The sequence below is a fragment of the Cyrtonyx montezumae genome, unplaced genomic scaffold (assembly GCF_038088225.1).
Source record: "Cyrtonyx montezumae isolate F1298 unplaced genomic scaffold, pur_monq_1.0 scaffold_19, whole genome shotgun sequence".
NCBI classification, from domain to species: domain Eukaryota; kingdom Metazoa; phylum Chordata; class Aves; order Galliformes; family Odontophoridae; genus Cyrtonyx; species Cyrtonyx montezumae.
In genome coordinates, this window is record NW_027071925.1 from 9227563 (window position 1) to 9236076 (window position 8514).

Consider the following 8514-nt stretch of genomic DNA (forward strand, 5'->3'; position numbering starts at 1 on the left):
GCTCCCCGTGGGGCGGAGGGGCCCGGCCCGGGCCGTGCACGGGGAACTGCGGAGGGGACGCGGATGGGGCTGACCCGATCTGGAGAACGGGAACGCGGTGCCCAAAGCGGAGTAACATCCAGAGCGGGGGGAGCGCGCACCGAGCGGGAGCCCCGGGGCGAGGGCAGCACGTCACGGGGAAACGGAGCGGCCCCGGGGGAAGAGGAGCAAACGGGGAGCGGCTCTCCGCCCGCCCCGGCTGCGGGGCTGTCCCGCGGCCCCGGCCCCGCGCTGCGCGGAGCCGCTCCCGACCGCGCACCGAGCGGACGCTCCCGAAACCGGAGCCCGGCGCGCCGCTCCGTCGGGGGGGGGGAACGGGAGAGAGCCCGCACGAGCTGCCGGCCCTCAGAGGAACGGGTTGAGCCCACCCTGCGGGGCCGGGGGGGCCGGGGGACCGCTCAGCGGCAGCAGCGGCTGCGGCAAAGCGCCGGGCAGCTCGGGGAACGGCCCGGCCCCCGCCTGCGGGAGGGCACTGGCGGACGCGGGGAGGGCGGCGGGGACGCTGCTGAGCGGCAGCGGCAGCGACGTGCTGTAGGTCATGGCGTTGGGCAGCGCGGGCACCGGGGAGCCGGTCCGCATCTGGTTGAGCGTGGGCTTGGGCTGCTCGGCCAGGCTGAACGGGTTGGTGGGGGACGGCGTGCTGAGCCCTGCGGGAACACGCGGACAGCGTCAGAGCGGCCCCGCACCCACCCGCACCCACCCGCGCCCGTGGGGCAGCGCTGCTCGGCCCCGCCACGTACCCGACAGGAACGGGTTGCGCGCTTTGGCGGACTGCGGCGGTGCCACCAGCGAGTCCAGGTTGACCAGCGAGGAGGCGGCGGGGCCCAGGAACGCCTCGGGGGTCTTACAGTCCTTCCGCTCCTTGCAGGGTTCGGGCAGCGACTCGGCCAGGTTAGCGAGGTCAAAGCTCCTGGCCGCGTCCTGCTTGGGGCCGGGGAACAGGTCGCCGAAGGGGTCCAGCTCTGGGCCGGGGGACAGGGCCGTGTCAGCCGCCGCTGGAGGCGCCCCCGACCCGCGGATCCGGCAGCACGGACAGGGACGGAGGAAGCCCACCGCCCGCCCCGGCCCCGCTTACCCGCGGGGCTGCCGCGCTTCGCCGAGGGCGGCGGCTGCGGGTGCTCCGGCTCCGGCGGCTCAGCTGCCTCGGGTTGTTTTGCAAACAGGTCGAAAGCATCCCCCCCTGAAGCTGGGGGGGGAGACGTGAGACTCGAGGGGGGGAGCAAGGGGTGGGAGGCGTGCGGGGCTGCGGGCAGAGCACGCGGCTCCGGGCTCGAGCAGGAAACACTGCCCAGGCAGCACAGCCAGGAGGGAAAGTGCACGAGGTGATGGTGTAAAGGCCGGCGCTTCCACCCAGGTCTCATTGTGCTCTTCCCCCTCGGGACCAAAAGTTCGGGCAGTTGCCCGTGTGCTGTGGGCAGCGGACACGGGACCGCCACGAGGTGGGAGGAAGCAGTGAGGAGGAAACGGGAGCAGCACCAAGCTCACAAACACGAGAGGCTGCTATCAGCAGCCCCCATCTGCAGCGCAGTGCCTGCAGACACCAACCGTCCTCGGGCTGTTGGGAGGGGGCAGGGGGACATCGCCCCACTGCAAGAGTGCTCCTCTGGGAGGGCTTCATTAACTGTGCCGCAGTAATTACAGCAGCCTGACTAGCTTGCACTACAACCAAAAGGTTCCCTCAAGTCTTCATCACGCCAAGGAGCAAGAGGAGGTCCTGCGGGGGGGCAGGAGAAGGGGCACCCGGGATGTGAGGGACAGCCAGCACAGCACAGCACGTGGTCCTCAGCAAAGCCCCATCACCACCCAAGCTGCTTACCGGGGTTAGGGGTCGGCTCAGCCACAGCAGCCCAAGGGTCGGGGGCCGGCGTCGTGCTGGAGCCCCGGGCTGGCGGGGATGTGGCTGCCCAAGGGTCCTCAGGGGTGAAGCCAGACGGGGCGGGTGCCTTCCCCCAGGGATCAGCAGAGGCGGGGGGGAAATCCCAGGGCCCAGCAGTGGTTTGCTGGGTTGTGGTGCTCGCCTGGGGCACGGGCTCCCCGCTGCTGGCTGGCACTGGCACCCAGGGGTCTGCTGTGCCAGCCCAGACTGCTGGCTCCGCTTTGGGTTTCATATCTGAAAAGGGAAGGGAAACCACGGATAAGAGAATGCCACATATCAGGCACGCACTTGGGAACTGTGGATTCCCACCAGCATCACCACGCTGATGTGCAAAGGACAGGGCAGTGAGGAGAGGGGAAGCCAAAGGTCTTTGCTGTGCAACATCTGGGAATTGGGCAGGGACAGAGGAGGGGAGAGCACTGTGCCACCATCCCAAGCTCTGGCAGCCCCCACCTGGCACATCCCATGGGTCAGCAGACGTGTGGCTGGAAGGAGCTGGTGCCGGCCCAAATATATCTGCCAGCTCCAGGATAGAGGACTGCCAACAGAAAGGGAATAAAGAAGTGAGGGGAGCCCAGGGCTGACGTGAGAGCCCAGCCCAGGGCTCTGCATCACTTAGGAGGCTGCACGTGCGGCCGTCCAGGCCCCTGGTGCTTCACCTGGCTTTTCTTCATCTTATCCTCTTCTTCCTCTTCCTCCCCACCTGGGGCAGTCTCCTCCAAGGCTCTCTGCAGCAAGGAGTTCTCCCCTTGCCATGCCCTCACCTCCTGCGGGAACAAAGGACAGCGCAGTGAGCAGCAGCGGCCCCGCAGCAAAAACCTTCTCCAGGAGACAGAGCCAGCACAGGAGCTGCCACAGCATCCCCAGAAGTCCCAGCATCCGAGCAGAGGGCTCCTCCGGGCCGAGCCCACCGGGACAGCGCAGAGCGAGCAGCCCCACGGCAGAGAAAGCAAAGCGAGCGCGAGAGTGCTGCCGGCAGCAGGGCTGCTGCACGAGGCAGGGAGAAGCCCAAGTGCGAGAGACGGAGCGCCCAGGGCTGCAGGGCTCAGGTACCTTCTCGTGCTCCTCTTTGCTCAGCGCGAGCGCTAGCTGCAATTGCCTTTCTTCATCTGTACTGGAAATTGGAGGAAGTGGCTTCTGCCAACAGAGGAAATCGGGTGAAATTTCAGCTGGACCTCAGCTCGCCTGCAGCCCCTCACCTGCATGGCGTGTGCCCGCAGCTCGCGGCAGAGCCCGGCACCAGGACCCCGAGCAGCCCGGGCTCAGGGTCTGCCCCGTACAGAAGCTCGCAGCCGGGGCAGCTTCTGGGGAGGGCTCATCCCCGTACCGCCGTGGTGGCCCCGATCGCCGCCCCGCGATGCTCATCTGTGGGGCTGTGCAGGAATGTGCACAGCCAGGTGGTCCCCAACAGGCAGTGCTTTCAAGAGCACGTTCCTACAGCACTCATCGCAGCAGAATGTGCAAGCTATAAATACTGCGTTTCCAGAACAGAAATAGGGATACACACGTGCTGCTCAGCAGAGCCACCGGGCAGGGGAAGCGGGCAGTGCTAAGTGCTGTGCCAGAAGGATGGCTCCTACTCCAGCAGGACTGACACGGTGCTGTCTGCCCAAGGACGCTGCCCACGTGTGGGGACGCCCGCTGGCGACGCCGTCCTTTGTGTGCCCGCGTGCTCCACGCACTGTGCCAGCCAGCGGCAACCTCCGCCGGTGTGCAAATAATCTGTCCCCAAGGAAACGGGGCCACGGAGCAGATAGGAGAGGGGATGGGCCTGGAGGAGGCTTTGCAGTTGAGGCCACGGCTTGTTGGGTGCCCACATCCCTGCTCAGCTCCTCCTCTTTGAAAGGAGCAGCCGCTGGCAGAGGCAGCTCATCCCCTGCACAAACAGCCTCCAACAGAGACAGAAATGAGTGACCCAGGACCAGAGGGCCTCGGTGGAAGTCAGCCAGGTTTGGTGAATGAAGAAGACCCGGCCCTCCCCCCATCCCAGGCCCCCCCAGGGTGCAGAAGTGCATGTGCCTGCGTCTCAACCATGGTGCTGCCTCCATGCCTGCTGTGATAGGGATGCAGGCACAGTGCGAGCAGCCCGGTGCAGTTGTGGGTCCATGCACAGACCTCAGCTGACCCCGAGCCATCCCTTCTCTGTAATGGCCAAAGCCCTGGGTACGGGGCAGCCCCCACCCCACCTGCCCTACCTTCTCAGCCTCCTCCCGACTCATGGCCAGGGCAAGCTGCAGCTGCAGCTCCTCCTCACCCGTCGTCTGGGGACGCGCTTGCTCCAGGTCGGAGGCAAACCGTGGGGAGGAGGAAGATGCTAGGAGGGAAAAGAAGAACAGGTGAAGAAGCAGCACTGGGACTTCAGGGAGCAGATCAGCCACCTGTCAGCCTCCCCCCCCACCCCATCCACATCTGCTGCTCCAGAGAGAGGTGTCCCAGAGGGACGTACCCCTCACAGATGCGTACAACCTCAAACAACCACGAGCTCACGGCTGCGTGCTGCAGCTGGGTGCAGAACCCAGCACAGCCTCCTCCCCAGCAGCCCCGGGGCAGGACTCACAGTTGAAGGAGGATGGGGAGCCCCGCGTCCGGCCGTAGTCGTCGCCGTAGGGCGATGCGCGGCGGCCATAGGTGGACTGGTGGCTGCTGCTGCCCATGCCCTCGAGGGCCATGCGCTCCTTGGTCTGCAGCGCGTGCGCCCGCTCCTGCTTCAGCCGCTCCTCGTCCTTGAGCAGCGCCATCACCTGCTTCACCTTCTCCCGGATGTTGATGCCCTGGTCCTTGCCGTCACGGTCCACGTACTGGAAGTCCTTCAGGGTCTGGATGGTGTAAAGGTTCTCCCGGCACTGGTGGGTCACCTTCTCGGAGCCGGTTTTGATGAGGTAGTCCAGCAGGGTGAGGGCTTTGTACACGTGGCGCCAGTTCTTGCCGCTGTCGTTCAGCCGTCGCCAGATCATCCCCATGACCTCGGCAAAGGCCACCGTGTTGAAGGTGAGGTCCGCGATCTCCGACATCAGGGAGCTGGGGGGTCCCCAGGGGTCATTGGACGTGGCCTCTCGCACCTTGATCTCCGCCTCCGAGTAGTTATGCACGATGTTCTTCACCTGCCGGCGCAGCGCCGATGTGGTCATCTCTGCGCGGTGCCCGGGACCCGCTGGCAGCGGGTGCACACAGCGGGGACGGGACGGGCGCTCACAGCCTCACCAGTGCCTGCGGTGGGGAACGGGGACGGCTCAGCACCGCAGCCCCGTCCCAAAGTCCCAAAGCACCTCGGGCACTTCTGGAGCTGGAAGCGCCCATTGGCGCAGTGCGAGCTGCTCACGCTCAGCGAAAGCAGGCGGGATGCAGGATGGGAAAGGACCGTACAGAAAACCGACACCTAGCACTGCAGGGCTGCCAAGAGATTTGGCTCCAGATTCAGCAACATTTGGATGAGCTTTTACCAGGCGCTTCTGCTGCTAGAAGCACCCACCTGAAAATGGCAGCTCCCTCCTCCGGCCCCGGGCTGCCTCCAGGCCTCAGCCCCACGCAGCCCCCGCAGCACTGCCTGCAGCTCTGCTGCGCCTTCCAGGCTCCCAGTGCCACCCAGAACGCCGCACACAGACACCAACCCAGCATGACTCCCAGCCTGCCCTGACCCACCAGCACCTGGGTCGTTTCTCTGAGCAAACGTGGCCCTTTTGCTCCCGAGGAGGAACCACACGGTCACTCAGTCAGAGCGTGACCCTCCAGCCACGGGCAGGCAGCACAAAGCCTTCCCAAAACCCCAGACCGTGCCTGAGCCCCCTCCGCACCCGGGACACTGCTGCTGCCATGTGGCAGCAAGGCTCCTGCTGACCCACACCGGGACCCCTTCCAGCACAGCCCCCAAAGGCGCCCCGTCCCCTGCATCCCTCCCGTGCCAGCAGCAGGAGCTGCCCTGATCCCTTCCTGCTGGGAAGTGCCCGTCCTTCGTGAGGAGGTCACAAAACCATACGGCTGAGCTGAGCTGAGCCCATTACGGCTCAGCTCCCTGCTCCACGCCAGCCCGACCCCTCAGTGGTGGGAGAGCACCGCTATCCCCACCCGATCCCCGGGATCAGCAGTGCCGAGTGCCAGCCCGGGGCAGCTGGAGCCCGCGCGCTCCCGCACCAGAACTCAGCTCTGCGATAAGCTGCAGGGCCTGGGCCTATCTCCCCAGCACAGACAGCAACAACCAGCACCCCCAGCACCCCCGGCACCCCCGGCACCCCCAGCACCCCCGGCACCCCCGGCACCCCCGGCACCCCCAGCAGCGCGGGGCTCTCCCGGCTCCACGCACGGCAGAGCCGCACTGGGGCTGTGCTGCCGTGCCCGTGAACCACGCACCCACACAACCGGTCCGGCACCGCTGCTCCGCCGTCCCCGTGGGTCAGAGCCGCGCGGCTCTGCGGGTGCGTGGGGTTTCTGTGGGACCTCTCCCACCGCCCATTCCCTCCCGTGGCCTTTGGATCCCGCTCTCCTGGCACGGGAGTGCTCGGGGACGAGGGCGGCGGTGCGGCAAAGTCCTGCGGGACGTGGAGCCGCTCTGTGCTTTCTGCCAACGCTCGGGGACAGATAAAGCGACCCACGGGGCACGACGTCCCCTCCTGTCACCAACAGGTCCCAGCACCGCGGCGCCGGGCTGGGAATGCGGTCCACACTGACCTGAACGGCACTGCTGGGAATTCCGCGTGGGGAGAGATGGACGGGGGGGGTGGGATGGGGGTGGAGGGGCACGGCCACGGCCGAAGCGCCGCAGAGAGGAGAAGGTCTGACCCAGCACAGCGTCCCCAGAACATAAAGGCGGCGAAACAGAAGCTGTGCGGGAGGTAAGGCGGCAGCGCATATGGGATTACTGCAGTGACCTTGAGCGCGGGGCTCCAGGTGGGAGAAGGGCGCTGGGGGCCGGGACAGCTCCTCATCGCCGCGTCCCGGCACGGGGACTGCGGAGCCAAGCGGAGGTGGGGGAACGCGGAGCGGGGAGGGGGCAGCGAGGGCAGAGCGGGGAAGCGAGCCGGGCAGGCCGGGAACATGGCAGGGAGCGGGAGGAAGGGAAGGCTTCGCTTAATCTTTAATCAGGTGCAGGGCTGGGAGGAGCGGCGCTCGAAATGGAGGAGCGGCCCCGAGCGCCCGGAGCCCGGCGGGGTCCGCAGCCGCCCCGGTGCCGAAGGGACTCGAGAGCCGCGGGCCCGGCCCGGAGCAGCGGCACCGCATCCCCGGCCCCTCCGCAACCCGCGGCGCTCCCGCGTCCAGAACCTTCCTCCCCCGTCCCCCCGCCCTTCCCCGTCCCGCTTTACCTCCGCGCAGCGCCGGTCCCCGGTGGGAGCGCTGGAGGCGGCCGCGCTCCGCCCGCACAGTGCCGCGCTCCGCCGACCCGCCGGGCAGGCTGGGCAGGTCCGGCCGAGCGCCTTAACCCCTTCGGGGCCGCCCGAGCCCCGGCCCGGCCCCCGCCGGCCCCGGGCAGCCGCGCTCAGCCCCCCCGCGATGCGCTGCGGGCCGCGGGGATGCGGCGCCGAGCCCCTGCCCGCCGCATGCGGGAGGCGGGGATGCGGGACTGCTCCGTCACTGCCCGTCCTGGCGCTCCGCCCGACGCTGTTCGCTTCTCGCGGGTTTTTTTTTTTTTTCTGTTGTTGTTGTTTTTTTTTTTTCCCTGCCATTATTTTTAGACAGAAAGCGGCCGTCCCCGCGCTCCGATGCGCTCGGAGCGATGCTGCCCCTTCCTCCCCCCCCCCCTCCATCCTCCCCCCCCGCCCGGCCATGCAGCTCCCGCGCTGGTACCCGAGGCCGCCGCGGCGATCCGACTTCATGACAGTTTCTGCCCGGATCTAAATTTGGAGCGGATTCTTCCCCTGCCCCGAGCAGCTCCCGGCGCCCGGCTCGGGGGGAGCGGAGGCATCGGGTGACATTACAAAACAGCCGCGAATCCCGATCGCTTCGCTGCCACCCCCGCTCCCCGGCCTCTGCCTTCCTTTTCAATCAGCGACCGGCCTCCCTCGGTGATGGATGGATGCAACCTCCGTAACATCGCCGACGTTTGGATAGCAGAAAGCCTCCCCGGGTGCTGGGCCGTCTGCACGGGGCCTGCCTTCCTCCCGCACACGGCAGCGATGCAGCTCAGCCCGGGCACCGACACCGCTGCCTCGGGATGACGGAGAGGACGGCGGGGGCCACATGCTGCTGGGGGCTGTGCACCTCGTTAGCTGTGCACACCTCGTTAGCTGCACACCTCATTAGCTGAAGCTCCCACCAGGGTTTGGCTGCACGAGCAGAATGCACACGGGGCATCCCAGTACTCCCAGCACCCAAACCTCCTCCAGGTCAGCCCAGATGGGAGTGGGGCAGGAAGGTGTCCCACCCGGGGCACTGCTCCACGCCCAGCACCCTGCTCTCCTGTTTGCTGTGTTCCTGCACCCATGGCACAAGGCCCAGCTTGCCTCCATCCAGTTTGCTGGAGGAGTGCTGAGCCCTGGGCCGTGCTGAGCTGCTCTGCAGCCTCTGGAAAGGGGCAGTGCTTTCCCGGAATCCTGCTTCCCTGTCCTCCAGCACTGACGGTGTCCCCAGGCCCCGCACGAGGGCACGTTTTGGTATGCAGCTCGCCCGGG

At 67.3% G+C, this 8514-nt stretch overlaps 1 protein-coding gene across 4 annotated transcripts; it reads right to left on the reverse strand.

The window, feature by feature from the left end:
* Positions 1 to 350: 350 nt before the first annotated feature.
* Positions 351 to 7742, reverse strand: EPN3 (epsin 3). 4 transcript variants are annotated; one of them, XM_065735501.1, is made up of 10 exons: positions 7691 to 7742; positions 4473 to 5122; positions 4111 to 4229; positions 2969 to 3052; positions 2575 to 2682; positions 2369 to 2453; positions 1856 to 2149; positions 1115 to 1225; positions 780 to 1001; positions 351 to 686 (listed from the first exon to the last, which is right to left on the reverse strand). In XM_065735501.1, the coding sequence occupies exons 2-10, from the start codon at positions 5041 to 5043 to the stop codon at positions 385 to 387; spliced, it is 1896 nt and encodes a 631-aa protein (XP_065591573.1). In that variant the 5' UTR covers positions 5044 to 5122; positions 7691 to 7742; the 3' UTR covers positions 351 to 384. The 4 variants fall into 4 exon arrangements, with proteins under 4 accessions (XP_065591573.1, XP_065591574.1, XP_065591575.1 ...); XM_065735502.1 differs by lacking the exon at positions 7691 to 7742 and adding an exon at positions 7210 to 7239; XM_065735503.1 differs by lacking the exon at positions 7691 to 7742 and adding an exon at positions 6260 to 6293.
* Between the last annotated feature and the right edge of the window lie 772 nt (positions 7743 to 8514).

Bases quoted from the DNA above. Each gene is read 5' to 3' on its own strand.
- EPN3 (XM_065735501.1), bottom strand. From the start codon at position 5,043: ATGACCACATCGGCGCTGCGCCGGCAGGTGAAGAACATCGTGCATAAC. The intron at 4,230-4,472 runs GTGAGTCCTGCC...TTTCCCTCCTAG, and splicing joins CTCCCCATCCTCCTTCAACT to CATCTTCCTCCTCCCCACGG. The intron at 2,454-2,574 runs GTGAAGCACCAG...TTCTGTTGGCAG, and splicing joins ATAAGATGAAGAAAAGCCAG to TCCTCTATCCTGGAGCTGGC.